The 23,397-nt window shown below is 34.0% G+C and overlaps 2 protein-coding genes across 7 annotated transcripts; one reads left to right on the top strand and one right to left on the bottom strand.

Annotated features, from left to right (window-relative positions):
* The first annotated feature begins 323 nt into the window (after nt 1-323).
* VAM3 (Syntaxin/t-SNARE family protein) lies at nt 324-5,588 on the top strand. The gene is made up of 7 exons (XM_088117476.1): nt 324-756; nt 2,508-2,601; nt 3,680-3,819; nt 4,125-4,199; nt 4,541-4,698; nt 4,775-4,875; nt 5,235-5,588. The coding sequence occupies exons 1-7, from the start codon at nt 566-568 to the stop codon at nt 5,298-5,300; spliced, it is 825 nt and encodes a 274-aa protein (XP_087973602.1). The 5' UTR covers nt 324-565; the 3' UTR covers nt 5,301-5,588.
* A 1,468-nt stretch (nt 5,589-7,056) lies between these two features.
* LOC111014803 (heat shock factor protein HSF8) lies at nt 7,057-12,738 on the bottom strand. 6 transcript variants are annotated; one of them, XR_015787197.1, is made up of 4 exons: nt 12,162-12,738; nt 7,580-8,884; nt 7,304-7,401; nt 7,057-7,101 (listed from the first exon to the last, which is right to left on the bottom strand). XR_015787197.1 is itself a non-coding variant. In XM_022289626.2 (3 exons), exons 1-2 carry the CDS (start codon nt 12,441-12,443, stop codon nt 7,622-7,624), a joined length of 1,545 nt encoding a protein of 514 aa, XP_022145318.1. In that variant the 5' UTR covers nt 12,444-12,738; the 3' UTR covers nt 7,057-7,401; nt 7,580-7,621. The 6 variants fall into 6 exon arrangements, 2 of the variants coding, with proteins under 2 accessions (XP_022145318.1, XP_022145317.1); XR_015787196.1 differs by having other exon boundaries at nt 7,309-7,401; XR_015787195.1 differs by having other exon boundaries at nt 7,304-8,884.
* Nucleotides 12,739-23,397: the final 10,659 nt, after the last annotated feature.

Below are 23,397 nucleotides of genomic sequence, written 5' to 3'. Positions count from 1 at the left end.
TATTGACCAATAATTCAAGCTGGCAGATCAAATCGCGGATTCTCCTCCCAAACATTTGGAGAGGCACTAAGCTATGTTTGACATTAACATAATTTAATCTTATTATTGGTGTTGTTGTTATTAAGATGGTAGGCTACATATTTAACATTTTAAAAAAATGAATGATTAATTCGTAATACAATATTTAATTAAAAGGAATAATAATATTAATTAATATCCTTGTCCTTCTCGATTTCTAACAATCTCAGCCACACACGTGTCATGAGTTACACGTCATCATCATCCTGCCCTCGCAGCATAACGAAACTCTCTCCACCTCCCCATATCATTATTCTCCATCTCTCTCTCTCTCTAAAAAGTTGAATTTCCCCATCGCTGCGATTTCCTCAAAGGCCAATCTTCAATTGCCCTAATCCGCCCTTTCCCCCAATTGAGGATTCTCTGATCCTCGCGAACAGCAACGGCTTTTGATTCCTGCCGGATCCTTCTTTCCAGGGGAAAAAAAGTTTCGATTTCTTGAATTCTCTCTCCCGTTTTCTCTTCGGAAACTTAGGATCTCGGCGACATGAGCTTTCAAGATATCGAGGCTGGCCGGCCGTTTGCTTCTTCCAGGAGAGACCTCATCAATGGCAAACAGGATCCCACGCAAGCCGTTGCCTCGGGTATTTTTCAGATTAATACTGCCGTCGCTACGTTTCAGAGGCTTGTCAACACCTTAGGAACCCCCAAGGACACCCCTGAGCTACGCGAGAAGCTGTGAGTTCTGTCTATTCTTTTGTTTTTGTTTTTTTTTTCCTGTAGTTAGGGTTTCTGAATTTGTATGATTCGTCGATGGCATCCATGGCATTTGTAATGTATTCTCCAATTTTTGTGAATCGTGGTCTGTTTGTTGGAATTTGGAATGTTCTTACTTTGAAGTTGATGCAATGGCGCTGTTTGTCACTCGTAGATAGTATTCGTGTCAAATTTAGAGGTTTCTTCTGTTTTCTATGTTGTTATTGTCGGTTTTCCCTGACGGAGGGGTCCTCTAGGGAAAAATTCTCACCGTGTGAAAGATCTGCATGGGGATGGATATTCGTTGTTTGAACTCGCGTCATGATGTCCATTGTGAACGGTTGAATCTTACCCTAATTTTTTTTTTTTTTTTTTTTGCTATGCGGCTTCTAGAGCTCTTAGAGTTTGGCTCTCTGCAGTTCTGTTGGGAGTGTGGGAAGGTAATACGAACCATATGAGATGATAGTTGGTTCACTTGATCGGAATTTCCATATATACAAGTTTTCCATGGACTTCATCATATTTAATTCAGGTCTCTTCAATTGGATTTTTAGAAATAGCATGTCTGGCACTTCTATTCAGTGCAACCAAAGGACAATTGGCTATTTATTTTTTCTCATGTCTGAACGGTGCTTAATCTCCAACTCTACATTAGAAAACCTTAAAGATTAATTAATGTACACAAACTACTGAAATTGCACTGATTTTAGTTAAAACTTACGGGTAGGATTTAGGCTGAGTTTGTTTATCGTCAAAATTAAGATGGCTTGCACATTTATTGAAGAGAAATTTAATCCAGTATCTCCTATGATTCTACTTAATACTGTTTCTGAAAGTTGATCACGTATCCTATAGTTTCGAGACAAATTATAAGTTTTGAATTCAAATTGAAATGCAAGGAAAGTTCAATAACCACGTCTGAAAAGGCTGTCAAAATTTTCTTTCCTAATCACAATGTTTTTGTGATTAATCTTGATTCGAATGCTTTCTTGTACTGGCTCTTTTGGACTGGGGTCTCCTCTTACCCCAGCCCCTAGTTTGTATTCTTTTGCATTATTTGTTAATAACATGGTCTCTTAAGAAAAAAGAAAAAGGGCCATTGAATTTGAGAACCATCTCACCTTGAGGCTAGGCTTTGACCGATATATGTATATATGGGTACACATACGCTCGTGCGTATTCTGGTAAGCAACATTGTAACCCAAACCTTGACAAACGGTTCTCCAAGTGGCTTGAAGCTGTGTGAATTAAGAGAACAGAATAATTTAATAGGATTTGGATAAGTAACACCATCTAAAAAGCTAGGATAATACACTACATCCTCAATCTTTTCTTCATGTAACGATGCATCATAAAATGGCATATGATTTCTCTCAAGCTCAGCTTCCCCAAAGTATTGCCATAACTACATTGACTCACAAAATCTTAAATCTGCTGGGATGGTGGTTGTACCCGTGAGTAGCTTAAGGAATCAATTATGTGGTCCTTTTAGTACAATTTTCAGGATGGTGGTTGTACCCACGTATTGATATAACGGATAAACTTAAAAAAAATAATTATTGGCCGTTTCAACTGATATGTTATGTGACCAATTTCTCATTAAGTAACATAAAACTTGGTTTGTCAGTTGTCAATTACCTTAGAGACTCTACGATTTTATTCGTCTGCAATTTCCATTTTAATCTTTGTTCCTATTATAACATGTTTTTATCCATTGTTGACTTTCCTTGCAGGCACAAGACCAGGTTACATATTGGACAGTTGGTAAAAGACACCTCTGCTAAACTTAAACAAGCCAGTGAAATAGATCATCATGTTGAAGTTAATGTAAGAACAACCCCCCCCCCCCCCCCCCCCCCCCCCCCCCCCCCCCCCTCAGTCCTCTATCCCCATAGGAGAAGCTTCTTCAGTGAGGTGGTAGCATGAAAATAAACTGTTACGTATGAGCCTCTTTGCAATTTGCGTTCATTCTCTTTTTAAAACCGTTAATGGCTAATGGAATTTTATATCAAGACCTGTGTTTAATGCTTCTAAAAGTAATACATACCAACAGATAATCAACCTTCAAAAAATCTTTCCACGTAATGAAAATGATATATTACAACAATAGCAATACCAACTGAGGAGGCAGCAGGAGTAGTTCTTCATTCTAGTATTTAATCCAATTCCAAATACATTGATTATTTATAGATGTCATCTCTGGCTAGCTTCTTTTTCCTTTCCCTCCCTTTGTTTTGGTTTTTACTTTGGCAAATATTAAGTTTGATATACGTGTTCCTTAAATGGATGGATATTTAATATTGCTAAAATAGACGAGTTATGTACCAATACCATATCATATTACTGTTGATTTGGCATGACCAGAGTTTAAAGATTCAACTTTTTTTCCAATTTGATTGTGTTGTTGTGGATTTGTTCAGTATAAAATTACGAAGTGGCACTCTGTTGGTGGATTACATTATTTAGTTTTCACTACTATCCGTCATTTCATGTATACATATTTTCATATAATTTGAAATTGGCCATTATTTTAGTCTAAATATTAATATAGACAACTTTGAGCTGTATACTGGAACCCTACTGATCCTATAACCAATTAGATATTGGACATCCTTGAATTTTTGGAATTATAGGGAAGTTTCAGAGAAGAATATCTAATTAACTAAGTCTAAGTGTCAGTGAGATGGTGAGAAAATGTTAAGCTTGGATGTTAAATCCTACTTACTCAGTAAGGAAGAATACCCCTCTATTGTGGTGTAGAATTGGAATAAGTTCCACTCGAATCCATTAACGAGAACAGAGTATGTGTATATGAGTTAGGGCATAATGTATGTTGGTTAGTTACGTTAGTAACTAGAAAATGAACCCTCTCTTACTTTTTTCAAACAATGCGATAATTCTGCAGGCTAGTAAGAAAATTGCAGATGCTAAACTTGCAAAAGATTTTCAAGCAGTGCTGAAAGAATTTCAGAAGGCTCAACGACTTGCAGCTGAGAGGGAAACGGCGTATACACCTTTTGTTCCCCAAGCCGTTCTTCCTTCTAGGTATGTCAGGTTTATCATAAACGTATGTCTTTTTTTTCAAAATAGGAAAAAAAGAGAGAAGTTACATTTCATTGAAAGGAGAGAGAGATACAAAAAGGAGAGTAAGTAAGATATTTACCCAAAGACATGTATTGGTTTGCTCCTTCTGACATAAACTATTTGCACGGAGTATTTGATTATAGACTATACTGAATTTACTTGAGAATATTATTTTCCCCTTGTTTTTGTACATTACACTTTATTAAAGTTAATAACATTTGAAATGCAATGTGGTTTTGGTTTCTCACCCTTCTTTATATGTACAGCTACACAGCCAGTGAGTCAGAAGTAAGCTCAGAAAAGAGTCTTGAACAGCGTGCCCTCCTTGTGGAATCCAGGAGGTAACAGTTCCATCTCCGCATTTAGATGCTAGGTGATTGATTATTGGCTTAGGGTTGTCTAGCAGAATGATTATGCAGTTGAATTTCTGTTCCAAATACGGGCCTATGTCAGACAGGATTATTTGATCTATAAAATAAGCAATTATTTGATGCTACCAGAATCATGGTTGTTATCTTTTGTATGGCCTATCTAGGTTTCATTGGATTTTTTGTCATCACATGTTTCGTGCCATGCCACATACAATATTTCTCTGAAATGTGCTCCCTGTTCCTCACTTTGCGTCTTGATTACAATTAGGCAGGTATATAAGTATCTTAATTTGACTGAATGACTTGTGCAGACAAGAGGTCTTGCTTTTGGACAATGAAATAGCCTTCAATGAGGCAATAATTGAGGAAAGAGAGCAAGGTATTCATGAAATCCAGCAGCAAATTGGAGAAGTCAATGAAATTTTTAAAGATCTTGCAGTTCTGGTCCATGAACAGGGAGCCATGATTGGTTAGTGACTTTAATTTAGGAAGTTGCAGCTACGTGTCTGGCTCAAGTTATTCATGTCTATCTTCCCATGTTGTAGATGATATTGGATCCAACATAGAGGGTGCCCATGCTGCAACGTCACAGGGAACAACTCAGCTTGTAAAAGCTTCCAAGACACAAAAATCAAATTCGTCTCTGGTTAGTTCTTCTGTTATCTTAAGAGTCGGTTGAAGCTGTCTCTAGTTTATCTAAGTAGAGTAAAATTTGCACGCATAAATAACATCTATGTATAACCATTAATTGAAGGTCGAACTCGTTCTTTCCTCATTCTTGTTATGATTGAGAAGTGGATCTCTGGTTCTAATATCATCTAAGATATCCAAATATTAACGCTGTTGTATGTACTGTGGTATTCGTGCTCTCATAGTCAAGTTTTCATGCCTGAGAACTTAACCACAAACTTATAAATGGTGAACGAACTTTGTAACTCTATATCCGTATTTTATGTTGATGTCCGTACATCTAACTCCTTTTTTTTTTTTAATTTGAATTTTCAGGCTTGCTTACTTTTGGTGATATTTGGCATCATCCTCCTTATTGTGATCATAATAGTAGTTGCTTAATATGCTTTGATACAACAAACTCAGCTGCTACTGTGGTAACAAGATCACTGTTTAGTTTCTTTTGATAAGTATACATTGTGGTGGATCCTGCCTTCTGGGAAAGGGTTGTGAAAGGGGCACACTGTGTATACTATGTCGGTCCGCCTACCGTATATGGTTGCTTCTGTCAGGTTGGCCGTCCACTTCTATTTCGAAAAATGTTATAACCTGTTTGTGTGAAGGTGTGCAGCCTGTTTGTTTCTTTTTTTTTGATTCAATTATATTGATAAATTATTTTGATTCTCCTGACTTCTCTCCTCTGTCTTGTTGCACACAAAGCTTTTATCCAGCTGAATCTTGGTTGGTAAAATGCAAGGGAGAGACAGAGCACTATCTCTCATTCCTCTCTCTCTCTCTCTCTCTCTCTCTCTCTCTCTCTCTCTCTCTCTCTCTCTCTCTCTCTCTCTCTCTCTCTCTCTCTCTCTCTCTCTCTCTCTCTCTCTCTCTCGGGTTTGGAGATGGCTTGTACTGAATAAACGGTTTTATTGTAACTTAGTGACTGAGTTATGGAAAAATTGCCTCCTGTTGTTGTGTTGTTTAGGCAACAAAAATGGTACCTTTTTTTTTTGTGATGATTTGAGAATTCTAGGACTTGAAGGAAAGATGCTCGAAAGAGACCATAGAATTGAATTTCTTGGAGTTAACTTAAGATTCTACTGTTCATTGGAATCTCTAAATTGTTGAATTTTTAGAGGATAATGATCTAAGATACAAAATAATATTTTAGTTATCATTATTAAGAACTTCGAGCACCCACCCCTTTTGCGTGGTTTCGAACCAAGCAAAATTTGACATTCTTTTTACTACTACTGACTTTATACTCTATTTACCATTTGAATTTAGTCATACTACGGATCCAACACCTTATTTTATAAAAAATGCTTGCAGGTTATTCGTTTTCTTTTGTTTTCTTTTTAATATCCACTGCGCTTTCCCTTGCCCAGATGTTTGCCTCTTTCGGTCTTGGAGTAGAGACCTCGTGACCGATCTCCAGTGAATAAATTGCCTCCTTGCTATCAAGTAATCAACTCATTAATTTTATGAGATAGCCGTTGATTCAACGAAAAACACATCATAATTAATTTAAGATAGACGACAATTATGAAATTTAAGCTCATTTCCTTTTAATTCACTCTAGATCCTAGACTTTCTTTTCTTTAAAGTCAACCATCTGTCATAAATTAAGGTACCATATCTACTTAAACTACACTTGAATTTACATACATCAAATCTTTACTTCTAAGCAATGTATCTAAACTAAATCTAAGTAATTGTACTGAAAAACTTAATTCATATTAACAAATTAATATTAGAAAATACTATTTTACACAGTATTCTCGTGGCTTTGCATTTCATTTTGCCCGTTATTATTCAAAAGGTTTTACAACTCACCCACTCAAATAATCAACCCTGACTCAAATATTACATCCAAAAAATGAAATAAAAAAAAAGTACACGACAATTGAAAGTACATTTCATGGGTTGAAAATAGTTCATATAAAAAATTTGGCATACATCAACAAAACCAACCGATTAACAGTTGCAAAAAAAAAAAAAGCACATCACATAGTAATAACTGATAAGACCCCCTCTCCCCTCCCCTCTTCTCTCATCCCATTCTTTTCTTTTGATAAATTTTGTATCGGTTCGGTGTAAATCTAGTCCAAAGTCGAGTTGCACCAACCCCATTTACACATAACTATCTAGATCACAGACAAGGTAAAATGTACTGATAATATCATTTTGTAGCAGTCGGCTCTTCCTGTAACAGTAAGAACAACAGAGTTATGCATCTCTATGCATAAAGCTCATACATTAAGTACAATTGGCATCAACCAAAATTGATATTATTGCCTCCAAAGTAACCAAGGTAAGAAACCTCTCTACCAAGAGACTGAACTTAAATTTCATCCGACAGCGAAGAAGATTAACAGTGAACATCGTCGTATATAGTATTTACAGACCTTACCATAATTCTTAGCGACATTGTTTGGTAAGTGGACAAAAGATATGTATGATGGTCCATCCAACAGCCTTTCCTCCACAACCACCTAATGGCAACCTGTAAAAAAGGAGCACAAGCCAACTCTGAAAATTGGAACAGAACAAGAAAGAATTACAAATTTGTAAACAGGGACGCCTCACTATGTGCTTAAATTAGAAGTTATAACTGGGGAATTGCAGAACCACGATCTGATTATTATGAATACACAAGTGTAAAAGATTGTCTAAAGTTTTACCTTAATCGACATTTGAAACTAATTTACATTTGACTATCTAATTCAAACCCTTTTCATTTCTGAAGTGAGAAGTCCCATCTGTTCCGTAAGTTTATCCACGTGTTTTGATTTGTCCCATAAATTTTCTACTGGCTGCATATCATTTGGGAATCCTCCAGCCAAAAAGTCAACCTCTTCCTGACCCGGACTCTGCACGAGCAGATCATCCCAGAAGTTGGAGTTGTCTAGTAAGGCATCAATATCAGGATCAGGAGATATGTTATCGATCTCGATTGGAATAGTTCCGCTGGCTTCCAACATACTCGGATTAATAAATGCACCATTTCCTGTCTCGGGCATCCTATAATCTGCTCCAGGAACATCAACAACGTTCTCAGACACCATCTCAGTCATTGGAGAAAGCTCGGGCATGATTACATCAGTCTCAGAAACCGACAAGGAAGAAGCTTCCCGTGCCCCTGGACCCCGCACAGCATTAACAGAAAAAGGGACGGTTGAAACCTTGTCAGAAGTTGTAGCTTGGGGTGATGATTGTATTTCTGATCTCGCAGTTGAGGGGCCATGAGGAGCAGCCGCTGAAGTAAAAGATGGCTGCCCTGAGGTCGGAGGTACTTCTTGCAGAGTCACACCTGATACAGAACTAGAAGAGTTACCATTGTCTAGTGCACACGATGATGGCAAACCATCACTCATAAGGAAACTGTCAGTATTTTGGTCCGACGGTTCCAAACGTGAAGTATCTATTTTCATAATCTGCCTCAGCATTGCTTTCGCTGCGTCATTCATGAGAGGTTGATACTTCACAATTTGCCCATCAGCAACAGCAGAATGCTGAGACTCGGCAATTCCATCCTGCTTGAGCCTTCGCTTTTTGTTAGCTTCACTTATTCGTCTAGTACTCTCATTTTGCTGCTGCACAAATTGAGCCAAAAATCCAGGGCTTTGCACAGCCTTTGCAAGGAACGACATCATCTGCTGTTGTCGCTGCTCCATTCCCTGTAGACGCTGCACCATAGTTTGCAGCTGGTTGTCAGTAGTCTGTTGCTGCTGCCTCAATCTCACAAGTTCCTGCATAAGTACATTTTTGTCTCTTTTAAGCCTCTCAACCTCTTCCTCCAGACCGAACTTACCAACTTCTACACATGCTCCCACTGAGGAACTTTGTCCATGAGACTGCTGTGGTTGTTGCTGACTGTGCCCATGGACAGGTTTTCGCCGAGTAATACTCTTCAGCAGGTGTTTCTGACCTCTTAAAAAACCTTCATTAGCAAATTCCCAACGGTCTGGATCAACTTTCCTGAATCCCTGGTTAAACAATATAAATAACCAACCAAATACAATGGAGGAATCAAACAACTGGAAAGGTACAACATGAGTAAGCAACGTGAACATAAAAGGAAAACAGATAACTGGATATAGATTTACACAAAAAGAGATTGCAGCTAGAAGTATTCTTATTTAATACTTTCTAAGCTAAGTCACTCTACCATCTCATCAAGGGGGAGGCTACTCTTCCTATTACGCTTTATAAGTTGATATGGAGAGCAAATAAACAAAAAGTTTCAAATGTCCTTTAGAAGTTATGCCTCGGATGAACTTGACCAATGAGGCTATCCAAAAGCATAACCTCATAATTGTCCTTCAACTTCTTGGTTTGTTTTGGGTAAGCACTTGGAAAATAGTAAAACACAGGTCTCCATCCACAGTGAAGCTTCAGCATGACCATATAAAGATCTTCCATATCCAAGGAGGGAAACGATGCCAAAGCTAATCTTGATTTTCTTTAAGGAGGTGAGGTGTTTGAAGGAACAAGCTAAAATCTAATGAAAATAATGCAGTTCATGCTTACTTTTGGGAGATTTGGCAAGGACACAGGTCAAGGTTGCCTAAGGAACGTTGATATAACTGCATTGTGAAAGAAATAAGCCCATTCTGAATTTAACAAGACAGCCCTGTGCTACTGAAAGAGATCTAAATGGACTGCAATTTTATGCTTAGCATTTATTTTGGTATAAAAGTAACTTCTTTATCATACATTCAATAAACGACACCTTCCATTCTATAAGCAATACAAGCATAACCAAGAAAACTGAGTCAGACTTGGGAAAGAAGCCAATTAGTTAATAGCAAGTGTTGGTCTAAAGGAATATTTGGTGATCTTGGCCAAGGAAATATGACCAAGAAAATCAGTGGGCCAATTGTTTCTGGAGCTTTCCTAAAGAAACCATGTCCATTTCGCACAAGACAATTGCTATAAAGCATAGTTATATTGGAATGAGACTTTTACTGCTGCAAGAGATAGTATTCCAAACTGAACAGTATCATTAACCCTCGTTCTTCTTCAACATTGAGATGATTTTTTTTTAATAAGAAACACAGATGGAATTAATAAATCAAAGCCCAAGATAGCAAAATCAGCCTAATGGCGGAGGGAAGAGAAAACCCTCCCTAGAGAACTATTCAATCACCGCTTTCCAACATTGAGATGATAGGATCCACTTTTTGGAAGATAGATAGGTCGGGAATTCTAGCACAGGAATGGCCTTTCCAAAATTCTATAAACCTTTCCTCAGCCAGTCAGCAGCCTAATAACAGCCACTTGAGGAGAAGCTGAAAGAAACATTGTCAGCAATGCCTTATACTAGAGATCTACATCAAAAGAAGCCAATTTTAAACCAAGCTGGTTCACCTAAATAGCCAATCTAACAGATGCTCATCAACCAAGCTGGTTTCAGGCTTTCAGCCTTATTGGGCATCATTCAAATTATCCTTATCTCTGCCCAAATTTTGGTTATAATTAAGATACAAAAAATTCATCCAAAATCAAAAAGGATTTTAGGGAAATGGAAGATTATGTATTCACTTAACAAGGGGAGATTAAAAAGGACTCCCAACCAGCACAAGTCAGAAAAACGTAGTAACTAACTTACAGTCAAAGAAATAGCAATTACAAAACTCCACCAATGTTACGACAAGTAGAAGCCAAGAATCTAACTCCCTAACATCCTTCGTATCTTTAGGCTTAGCTTTAAAGATCTTTTTGACTTTTATCAACCCAAACCTCCAGCATAAGGACATTCGGTGCATTCTCCTATAGTGCTTTACATTTTCCATTGAGCTGTTACTGCACAGCAGCTACAATAGAGCTCTCCCATCCTTCAAAATAAAATTTTAATTTTAAAAAAGAAAAAGTTTGAACAGAGTACCAGACAACCTTGGCTGAACAATGAACACTTAAGAGCAAAAGAACAACGAAGATGGCTGAAATCGATCTTCCAACAACTGGTTGCTCGTGACACACCAAGAGGATAAATATAAGGATGCTTCCTTTGATTCTTCTTTGTGGTAAATAAACCGCCACAAGCCACTGTCTGTACAAATAATTCAAGTTTATTGGGAACATGAACATGTGATTTCCAAATAGCCAACAAATCCTTATCCAAGAAAGGCAACAGGTTAAAGAGATAGATGAACTTTAGAAAGGACCCATTCTTCCACATATGAGTCAACGAGATGCCTTCTGCATAACATATTCCATTCTCCCTCTCCTTGCACCTTGAAGTCTTTAATAAGAAGCCTTTTGTAAATGTCCACCGGGTAAAAACTTTATCCCAACTATTGCTGCTACCTGTAACCTCGCCCCAGGAAGTCCTCCCGTATTCTCATTCCAGCATCTTAGCTACCTTAGGAAGTAACTTGAACAGAGACAAACAATAAATTGGAACATTGGAAGGAACAAATTGAAAAAGTGTTGATCTGCCTCCCTTTACAGTAAAAGAAAACTTCCACGGTTCCACCTGTTCATTCTAGGGGGTGATGTTTGACAACTTTTTCCTTTCCTTTGGTGCGTTTCATATTTTTATCTTCCCCAATATAACTCTTTTTTCCTTTTCCAGAAAATAAATTATCAAAGGCAACTCTATTTCATATGTTCGAATACTCAAAAAGGGAAAAAAAATCTGTACAACAATTACAGATCAATGAAGTCATTAACATGCTTATTTTACAGCTATCAAAAGAATTTCGGACCTCATAAAATTAGTGAACCACGTGTATGTTAAGACAACCAAAAGTTCTACCTTACTTCAATTTACAGCTCTTGATGCACAGAGAGTCTAAAACCTTCTCAAAAACCCTAAAGCAAACTTTCACCCATAAGATGTCAAACTATTTCTAGACAGAAGTCTACAAATTCTAAACAAAAAAAAGAAATGGACCTTTCAATAACAAATACAGCCGAAAACATAAAAATCAGAATATCGACTCCATCCCACGAATTAAATCTACTCACAGCATCCTTCGTTCCCAAAAAAAATTAAAAAAAGAAAAAAAAAAGACACACACACACACACACAATCTCCACTAAATAATTGATATCAATCTCAATCTAATTAGTTCCCGAATCCCGACTAAGTAAGCCATACGCCTCCATATTTCACAGACTTGTTAACTAACCCCCAAAAAAGTATCGAACTGCGTAGAGATCCTGAACACGAACTAAAGCGACAAAAACTAAACAAAACAATTTTCAATCGATATCAAAACCTCAACAGAATAAATAAAATAAAGTGAATTATCATACATAGGTGTTGAGCTGCCGAACGAAGCTGGAGAAGTTATTATGCTTGAAGTATTTGGGCAAAAGATCCCTAGCGAACTCAGGCGGGTTCCAGACAACAAAGCTGTTATTAGTGGGGCTCCAGGACACAACCGCGTCGGACGCCGGGTCATCCACCATGTCATAGGTCTTACTCAAGAACGGCGGAGGCGCGTTCGCATTAGTGATAGGAGCCGGCACCGTCGGAGGAGAGCTGCCACTCCCGGAAGACAATCCAGCTTCGCCACCACTACCATTCCCGTCCATCTCACCGTGAATCAACACAATACGAACAAGAAACAACAACGAATCAAACACAGATATTAATTGACCAAAATTAGGGTTTCGAAATACGGAGAATGTAGAAGGCCATCTTCAGGAACTCAAAACGCTTCGATTGAAGACGATACAACTGCAGAATCGGAAATCGGAAATCGGATGTTTCAGAGCCGACGAGAGAGAACGATGAGAAGAAGAAGAAGATAACAGAGACTGAAAACGAGAGTGCCAAAATTCGTACGGACTTGCAACGAAGCGAAGCGAAGGAGAAGATGACCGACTTGCCCTAAATGGAATGCGGAGCAACGAAACGACGTCGTGTCTTAATGTTGACCTTTACACGACGTCGTGTCGGTGTTTTGACTTCTTTTCTTTTCCTCTGTTTTTTCTTTAAATAGAGACTACAATTTGTTGAATTAGTAGATATTTTATTTATTAGAAATAAAAATAAAAACAAAATTTTCCGTCCATATAGAAGTCAAAGATATTTTAGAAACGTTAAATGTCTGCTTGAGCCTTTTTAACGTGTTTTTTTCAAATTTAGTTAACGATGGTTTAAAAAATATATTTTTTAGCCGTGCATTCTTGTTTTTTCTTGCATGACAAAATATTTAGCGGGATGGTAAGAATTAAATATATATATATATATATATATATATATATGACTTATGAAACATTTAATTTATCTTTCAATTTGTAAGAAGTCAGTGAAATTTTCGACTAAGAAGTGATGTAGTCTAAATTTATTTTATGATAATTCAAATATCGTGTTTTATAAGGTTATAATTGATAAATTTTAAATTTTACTAACTAATGAATAAATTAACTTTCTTAAATAATAATAAGAACACTCGAATATTAGGAATTAAATGACATATTTAACCTTATAAGAACCGAAGTTTCAATTTTTTTTTTTGGTTTTATTGCTCACTTATATAAAAGAGTTCAATTTAAATATAACTACGTATCAACTATTAAACAAACTAGTTTTATTTAAAAAAATACTTAACTAAAAAGTTAATAATATATTTAAAAGCCGATTACAATCCCTATTTTATATTACTAATGTAACATTCAAAAAATAGTGTATATATATATATTAATTATTTTATTATGATGTAAATAATTAGTTTTCTTTAAAAAGTATGTAAATTTAATGAATTATAGTAACATATTTTTAAAAAGATTAATATATTGTTGATTATTTTTTAAATAATGATGGTTTTTAGAGCATGTAATAATTTGTGGACAAGAGAGCGAGGGAGGAATAATTAGACTTATTCGACATGTTACCAAAATAATTGAGTGCAGAAATTCATTTAAAGAAAATAAATAAATAAATAATTTTTAAATATAAAATAAGATAATTGAGTGTACGGTGTACTTCGGCCACAGTGCTGGGCCGGCGGCCCACAATCACGATGGGCCTAAGATATTAGGTTGATGCTGAGTGACGTCACTAATTATTGGGCCCGGCATGGATCAATTGTTGCTAATATGGGCCCTTAATCACTGGGTATTTGCTTTCTTGCAAGTGACTTGAACATTTTGTTTTGGTTAAATATGTTTCAATGCTCAATGTTGTGGTGTTTCATCGATTTAGTATCATTATTTTAAAAGTTTCATTTATGTTTTTTTGTGCAACAATATGTGAGGTAGAGATTCGAATACACGATCTTTTAATCGAAGAAATATACTTTAACCAGTTGATGTTGGGAATGACAGAACAGAAATGTTTAACTCTTGTTCCACATGGGAAGTTTCACAAGTGGGAGAAGGATTTATAAGACTTGTAAAAGATGTTTAATGTGAGTCTAAGACATCTCTCATATGCATGTTGTCATCCGTTCGGTCGGACGAACGGGTTTGGGTAACTCATGCAATGTTAAAAATTTTGTGACAAAATTGCTTTCAAGGCAGTAGTTATTTCACAGTACTGCAATTTTGTTTTCTCAAAATCCTCTTTTTAACGTATAGCTGGACTAGACTTAGATTGATAGTTTTGATTTACTTGAGTTACTTACGTTTTAATATTTTCGAATTATATCATTCTTGTTGGTGAGTATTAAAATTTTTTTGACAACAATCTTGCATCACATGATACTGATATCATAAATTTAGGGAATGGATTAGATTACATAAGAGAAAAGAAGTTCAAATTCAAGTATTTAGAAACATTGAGGAGGAATTATAATATTTTTTTTCAATTACTACTGAGCTATGTTCTGGCTTTAGCAAAATCTTTATTTTTAGGCCATCGAATTGCTTCTATTAGTAGCTCACTATTATGTAAAGTAAGTTTATTATTAGTAAATTTTAACCTTTACCAAAAAAATATTTTAAAAAAACTATCCACGAAAAGAGTATAATTGAAAATATATTAAAATATAAGAGACTAAATTAAATATTCTTAAATAATACCGACTAATTTAAGAAAAAAATTAACCTTTCAAAAAATATTCGTTAAAAAAAAAAGAAAAAATATATAAGAGTAAAACATGTATTTAACATTTGTTAGTAACATTTTACATTTGCCCAAAAGTTAAATTTCCTATCCCACATTTTCAACCCTATATTCTAGATGGAAAAGGAGAATTATAACTGCCTACTCCTATAACAAGCCATACTGTCACTAGCTATCTTAAAAACAGTTTTGGTTTTTCAGGCAAAATTCTAGACTATAGAGAAATTATTAAAAAATAATAATAATAATATTAGGTATGAAATTATTGATCTAGATTCACTCCATGAAAGACCAAATAAGTAACATGGACTCGAACCGTTCAAGTCAAGTTGATTATGTCGGACCACTCAAACCAGGTTGTTTCGATCGAACTGATTCGTCTGACCTAACATGATCGAGGCATTCCACTCGAGCCAACGCAATGAGAGATATGAGATGAAATGTATGTTTTACGTCATCTTACTTTTTGTTGTTCTCAACTGAACCCTTATTTAAGTATCAGAGTGTGTTAGCTTAGTACCACATCGGTTTGCAAATCTCTGATGTGTGCAGTGATTGTTCGGAGTATTTAATGTTAGAGTTCATAACCAAATTTACATCAATAAATAAGTTAATCAAATTAGGGAAAAAAAACTGAAGATAGAATAATTATATGACATACTGATCTTAGTTATTTAAATGCTTTGGTGGTTGGATATCTTTTTTATTTGATTGATAAGTTGGACCAAGATTCCTACATCATTAATAGAAAATTGCGACTGATGCTAAAACTCAAGATGTTGCCACTTTTGTCCTTTTTAGGGACAGTTTATTATTTTAATATGATTTGTCAATTTAAATCCCTATTGTCTTATTTTTCCCTTGCTTTTGAAGATTTCAAATTAAGAAAAAAAAAAGGGTTAAAATTACATATTGTCAACATCGTTGTGAAAATTTACAAAAATCCAACATAAACATAATTTAGTGTTGTCACTCTTCGATCGAAGTAGTACTTTAAAATGTAATTGAAATCCATATTTTTTCGATTAATGTGATTTGTCAGATCTCCCATCTGGTTATCACAATGTGAATGCTCATCTCTAATCAATTGGATGTGTTGTAAAACTATAACTTGTCATGTTAGTTCTTCAATGACAACAGAGACGTTTATTTAGCTAATTTAATCACAGCACGTATAAGGATGTCAATGAAAATTTTAAAAATCATACCGACCAAATTGAAAATACAATTAAAATGTAGGTACAAAAATTGCAATTAGACCAAAAATAATAATTAGAATATAGTTACAATCAAATAAAGTAAAAGGAAAGAAACAAAGAAATGCTTTAGTGATTAGGATATCAAAATTCATAAAGCACTACACATAAAATGTTGAAATGACGTTTGTACCCCTTGTTTTATGGGAAATGCCAAGAGTTTCACTTCAATAATAATTTAGTGGAAACACCACAAGTACTAATCACACGCTCGCATAATGTGATTGGAAAAAAAAAGTAACCAAAAAAGGAGTCTTTTTAATTACATGAGAATGAGATTGTTCTACGTTTTTGTAAAAATGACTTTTTTTAGTAACTTCATTTTATTTTTTTAATCTCATTATATAATAAAATTTCTTGAAATGTATTGCTTTAGAGAAAAAAAAAATATTGAAATATAGTTATAACTTTGTACGGAAAAGCTTTTGTTGCGTATAGTATTTGCGTTAAAATTTTACAAATAAGAACTAAACTGGTATTTTTAAAAGTTCAACAAAAAGAAAGTTTTAAAATATTAGGGGCTAAAATGAACAAAAAGTTAAAAGTACAACTATCGACATTATAATTTCTCCTTCCACGTAAATATCCAAACACAACAAAAAATATGCAAATAGGAAGAAAACTAAGCTCATGTCTAGTGTTCCAGGTAATTCATTAATAATTGTTTAAGGATTTGATATAAAACTCTCCCAAAAATATCTGCTATAGGTCCCAACAAAAGCCTCTAGCTTCTACGTATTTTACACAATAAATACTTAGGAATATGAATGAAAACTCACAAGAATTAAGATACAATTACCCCGAGAATGATGATCTTGATCAACCCCAAAACCTCTGCCAATGCTCGAACCGCTGCCACAAATTTGCTGCCAAAACCCGCTCAAAATCGGCTGCAAATAACCCTCTTTTTGGCTGGTCAACCCTAAAATCCGTAAGCTGCGAATTTATAAACATCGAAATAGCGCCATGGTGCTGCCCTCTAGGCCAAGCGTCTCGGCTCAATCCCGATTCATCCTTAACTCGTTCTGACGTCGTTTTGACTCCACCAATCCCAACGTTTTATAAAACGTTAGCGTGAGGTTTGCAACCATTCTATGAGAGATTTTTGTTCTAGTGTTCACTAGGGCTTTTGTTCAAAAACTCTATTTTTGTTTATATATAAAATATGAGCAAACTCATGAATCAAATGATGTTATGGTTAAATACCATAGTCAAATTCGTGTATTCAAAATTCACACTTAAAATGCTTCAAATAAGTGGTGTCGATTTCAAGGGTGTTCGTTTCAATCGAGCATTTGCATGAGAAATATCGTTGACCTACACAATGGGTGTGGGGAAGAATTGGTTTGGTTATTCAGGGAAGTAGACAAATACTGTTAAATGTTGTTTGTAATCCTTTGATGTTCTTTGATCTGCAACGCTCTCCAATCTATAAGACGAAACAGTAAGCACGAAGAGAGATAAGTAAATCTTGATAAAAATCCCTTGATACACATTTCGACTTATACTGACTTGAGCATCAAAGTGCACACTATTTTTTTGCAAGTTCCTCTATTTGTCCAGAATGATTTGTGCGATTCGTTTGTAGAGAATATTATGTGCACAAATAGAACTGTTTGTTAATAACAACGTGAGCAAATCTTAATAGGTTAAAACAAAGCATATTTGTTTAACTAGAGCATCGTGAGGTCGAATTCCTTCGCCCCACACATTGTACTAAAAAAGAGAAGTGTTTTATTAATATTTATTATTTAATTTACTTTCAAATACCTAATCAAAATAAATAGAAGTTAAAAATGAAAGGTTAAAATAGTATTTAAACCAATTTAATTAAACAATCGATGGCAGCATCATGTCAATGACACGTCTCCATAGATAATTGGCTAACTGCATGTCCACAAAAACCATATAGTTAACGAGAAACAAAAATTAATCCATAAAGTTTCATTATTATATGCTTAATGTTGAACTTTATTTGGGAAATCGTTTCCAAGCACAAATTTGAAGCAACGTTATTTAATTTGATGTGGCACGGAATTTTATAATATTGATAGGATACAATAATTGAAAAACTTCACATTTGTGGTCTCCCACGTGCCCTCCCACTCGAACTTCGAGTTTATATCGGGAGTGTTTGATTCACGAGTTTGAAAATTTTAAATTAATATAGGATAATTAACATACCGTTTCACTCTCGAACATTTTATTTTTAATTATTAATGACAGAAATTAATTATGTTGTCGCAATTTTAACTTATTCGATTTGGTTTGAGTTTTATTTTTTTAGAACTGAAAAGTATGTTCAATTTGTGGGTTGGGAGAATTTTTGATGGATTCAACCTAAACCGAACTAACCTCTTATATGATTAAAAAGAAATTGACTTACGTTGTTCCCTTCACCTTACCAGCCTCCCACTTGCCTCCTTCCCCCTCCCTCTTTCCTCTCTCCTTCCCTTTATAGGAATTATTATAGGAGAACTAATGTCCAACCTCATAGGTAAGCTAGCTACGGAGGAAGGAATAAATTCCAAACGAGCCTAAATTAGAAGAAATGAGAAAGGAAGTCCAATGGACTAACAGTAGCACATGGTCGGGCCAACCAAGATTCGATGCCTGATCGATCGAGGTCAACGATCGACCAGGTCTCGGTCGCCAACCGTCTAGCATCCCAAAAAAGATGAGTCTCGTGCCCACTCAATGAAACTTAGTAATGGGCCAATGACCTTTTTCACCCAACGTCCGTCCCACGACAACGCCTACATCAGAAGTTTACTAGGATTAAACTCCTAGGAGGAGAAAATTGAACCCTAGAGGTATGCAAAAAAAACCTTACTCTAGAACTCGATCATTCTTTAACCTTCAATTTAATTTAAGATTAGAGCGTGTGTAGCTAACACCACATTGGTGTTCAATCTTATTTTTTTTGCAGGTCAACATCAAATCCCTTTGATACCCCTTTGATACGATAATTTCGTCAATCAATCCAACCAAATTTACCCATCAACAAGGAGCATCAATGTCTCTTCCTATCCAACGAATAGGTTTCATTTAAAAATATTCTGGAAAAATTATACTATTAGCAACTTGGCAATAATCTAACGCAACCCAACTATAAAATATATGAGTTTAGTTGTTACAAATTTTATTTAGGTTTCCTAGATGGCAAAACCAGTCAACACGAAGTTTTGGATTGATTTAGAAAAATCTCTAAGTCGATCCAACTATCAATCCGTCACCTTATGCACCATAATCCATTTCAAAAAAACTATTAAAGAATATGGTTTACCATAAATGTCATATAAAAATTGAAGATTTTTAGACTTCGTTGAAGGGACCATTACCCAAGCAAGAGAGACAACATTGGATCCTATAAGCCAAAGAGGCAACAACTCTTATTGCCTCCTTAAAAATGTGTGTAAACTGAAGTTTGATTTCAGAGAGCAAATACAAATGTTTGTGTATTTGTTCATATTGAGACCTTAATGTTGAGAGATACAATAGATTTAACTAAATTATAGAGATCCAATTAAAACTATTAAAATTATAAGAACCAAATTAAAATAAAGTTAAATTATAGAGTCCAAAATAAAAATATATATGAGTTAAGGTATTAAATTTTCAATAATGTATCAATATTTCTATTAACATTTTCACGTGTACGTAATTTCAACTGTCATGTAAGAGACAACCAGTATTTCTATTATACTAAAAAAATGTTAGCAAAAGATAAAAATCTAAAACAATATAATTAATTTGAATATAATATTGAAATTAACAATTTTTAACTTAAAATTATTTTTTTTATTAATATTTCTATGATACTTCTGTAAAATTGAGAAATTGTAAAATATTGGTTCACGCCGTAAGTACAAAAAAATTAATTTAGATTATTTATTTTCAAACTTAAAATTTTAATTAGAAGAATGAAATTAAAAGATGGTAAATTAAATTCTACAAATGCCATGATTTGGAATAGGCGACACGTGGCAGTCTAGAATGCATGCTGATCGTTGATTGAGTGGACCCGCGACGTACTGGATTGCGTCCTTACCATTAGCCATGCGGCGGTGACAGCAATCAGCAATGAACAACAAGACAAGGCTCTCTGTATAATATGTACGAAACGAAACTCAATGATTAAACGATTGACGGTTTTTAATCTCACGCGATCACTGACGCGTGTGCACCACCGCATTTAGAAAATAGGAAAAAAAAAACTCTCTTTTTTAATAATTTGAACAAGTCAAAGAACATTAACCATTTCTTTTATTAAAAAGTCAACACATGGAATATTTATGCCTTTTTAACCGTCGAAATTAATGCTAAAGTTGAATTCAGTTACATATATTTATGTATGTTAGTATTTTTATTTATGAGATCATGTATGCTGGTAATGATATACATATCCCACACTATTAAATTTGTTTGATATTAATATAAAAGATGAATGGACCGTTTTTATAGTATTATAAAAAAAAATTAACAAGATCTTTTATTTTAATTATTTTTTCATGAATAGATAACTATATTTAAAACTTCTATATGGAGTGTGATAGATAAGAATTGAGTAACTTAGAATTTTTAAGGTTAGATATATCAAATAATCCATAAAATTGTTTTAAAAAAAATAATCCATAAATTAATTTGATTCTTAATATTTTAAAATTCTTAATTTTTTCCTTAGAGAAAATTTTCAATTATGTCATTTCTTACGAATTTTGTAAATGGTGAATTAGTTGAACATTTATACTACCGTCCAAAGTATATGTTAATAAAATACCATTTTTCTTTTAATACAACATGTTAACATGTGGAAGTGATAATCGAACTCACAATATCTTGATTTTAGATATATATCAATTAGCTATCAAATTAAAAATTCCCTAAAACACTAAAAATCATGAACTCAAATTTATTTGTAAGTCATTGTTATGGGACATTGAATTGCGAGTATCTAATGAGGTGAAATTTTTTTCATTATTGGAATTTGGTAAATAAATTAAACTGGATAGTGGTGTTAATTAATTAAATAGTAATTCAGTAAAAATAAATAAAAATAATCAGTAATTAATTAAATAATAAGTTAATTTTATCAGAAATCTGAAATTTCAACATTTTGGTTAATGATATATACTTTAACCAACTAAACAAGTCAAAACGAGCAACTCATCGGTAATTGACATATACCTCAAACTAAGAGGTTGCGAGTTTGAATCGCCTCTCCAACATTTTGTACTAAAAAAACAAACTACTAGTCGACCATTTTTGTCCTAACAAAATATTGGATTAAATTGAATACTAACAAAAACATTCTAAAAATGTAAAACTCAAAATTAAAAAACTCGAAATACCAAACAAAATTTAAACCTCTAAAACTTTAATTTAACATAATTTTTTTAAATATTGTAAAAAAGGTTTTATATTATAAAACTATAGATTAATTATAAACTATAAGAGACATCATTGAAATAATGATGACTTCAACAACCAACAGAAAAATATTGTAGAAAATATAAATTGATGATGTCATGTACACAATTGCCCTTTTCAATCAATTAAAATTGAAAAAAAAAATAGCATTTAATATTCTCAAAGAGGGCAATCATGGGCATTGATGTTTGACATAAAATTTTATAATTATAATGTATATAGTTTTTAATTTATAAAATGCAATTTAACTTATTATTTTAAAAAATTGCTTTATTGGATGCGCGTGTGGATCACGCGCTGAAAATAAACCAATGGATTTTGGGTTAGGTGGGATCTCAAGTGCTAAATTGGTTGATTAAGAAATCCTAACTATGGTTAATATTAATTTTGGTTGCTGCCTACTATATGTTATTTTCTTCTTGTCATCACTAATCACTCACCAATTTCTATCTCTAGTTATTATTATTATTTTCAAAATTTTTACCATATTTCACGGTGGAGTCTTTAAAATTACATTTTTAAGTAATCATCGTTTCAATTTATCTGATGAAAAGTATAGTTAGGAGAGTCGATTTTTTTCGTGAGGGTGGATCCTCAATGGAGATAACTCTCCATGGAACATAGATATGAGATATTCTATTCTCGTTTCCTAGTTATATTCTATCCATCCAATCACCCTACCTCCTTCCCTCTCGACTCTCCCCCTCTCTTGATTTTTTCTGCTCCCAGTTTCTTCTCAAATTTTTGTTATACTTTTAGTCATTCTCTCCAACATTGCTACACTCAATTGATCTTAGTCACTCTCCAAACTCTCATTCTCAATTCCTTTTTGTTTTTATCCACGGCTGGATTGCTTGTGCTACTGCCGCACGTCGATAGCTGCACGCGAGCTTCTGTTAATAGCCTCAAACACCTAGTCGATAGCTGCACTACAATATAAACATCGTGACTCCCTCATCTAATACTGCCAATAGAAATAATTCTCTTTAAAATATAGTGGAGAATTTTATAGAAATTGGAGATTGAAGCGAGAGTAGTGATAAAGACAAAGAAGTCTTCCTCAACTCACCCTTAAACACCCTTAAAAATCGTAGAAATTAATGCGACAGATTATTTATAGTTATGTTCCAAAACAAGTCACGTAATTTGATGGGGATTATTTATTATACTTTAAAATTGTGGGTTAGTTTTTTCAATCTTGCTTTGTAATCAATACATGCCTCAAATTCTTATCTAAATTAATGTCAACCAATATGATTCCTTAGATTCCTACATCGCTAAAACTCAAAATATTACACCATTAAACTTATTTAACCAATATTTTTTATATTTGTTTTACACTGCATGATTTTTTTTTTTAACATGATGGGAGATTGATGCACTAACTTTATTTTTTGTTTTTTGTTATTTTTGTTTTGTTGTTTTTTTTAAAATTATATTGTTTTTGCGGAAAAAAGTGTACTTAAAAAATAATTGGAAAAAAGTAATAGTTACCAATTTAACGTTTGACAATATATAGTTCTCACAAATAGTGAACGAAAAAGGAAAAAAAAAACTATTTAGCCGAGTTATTCAATTTAACTCTCAGTGTTTGCATTATTTAAAATTAAATCTTAAACTTAAATGAGTAGTTGGTTTAACACTCATTAAAATCAATCTATAAAATTATCCAAAATAGAACCAATAAATTACAACCATTTTATGAAAAAATTAAATTTTGCATGGTCAAAGATTGAGTACATTTTCCTTATAAGTTGTAGAAAATTATTTTTATTTTTATTTTCTTTAATTA

This window comes from Momordica charantia (genome assembly GCF_013281855.1).
Source record: "Momordica charantia cultivar OHB3-1 chromosome 10 unlocalized genomic scaffold, Mcharantia_2.0 BLBB01000010.1, whole genome shotgun sequence".
In the NCBI taxonomy this organism is placed as follows: domain Eukaryota; kingdom Viridiplantae; phylum Streptophyta; class Magnoliopsida; order Cucurbitales; family Cucurbitaceae; genus Momordica; species Momordica charantia.
The sequence above is the reverse complement of the archived record's forward strand: the minus strand, read 5'-3'. Positions and strand labels throughout refer to the sequence as shown.

What these genes read in the sequence shown, in the direction of transcription:
- VAM3 (XM_088117476.1), top strand. Translation starts at nt 566, where the DNA reads ATGAGCTTTCAAGATATCGAGGCTGGCCGGCCGTTTGCTTCTTCCAGG. An exon ending in ATCATCATGTTGAAGTTAAT is followed by an intron (nt 2,602 to 3,679) that starts GTAAGAACAACC and finishes ATAATTCTGCAG; the next exon opens with GCTAGTAAGAAAATTGCAGA. An exon ending in AAAAATCAAATTCGTCTCTG is followed by an intron (nt 4,876 to 5,234) that starts GTTAGTTCTTCT and finishes TTGAATTTTCAG; the next exon opens with GCTTGCTTACTTTTGGTGAT.
- LOC111014803 (XM_022289625.2), bottom strand. Translation starts at nt 12,443, where the DNA reads ATGGACGGGAATGGTAGTGGTGGCGAAGCTGGATTGTCTTCCGGGAGT. An exon ending in TTCGGCAGCTCAACACCTAT is followed by an intron (nt 8,885 to 12,161) that starts GTATGATAATTC and finishes TTGTTTAACCAG; the next exon opens with GGATTCAGGAAAGTTGATCC.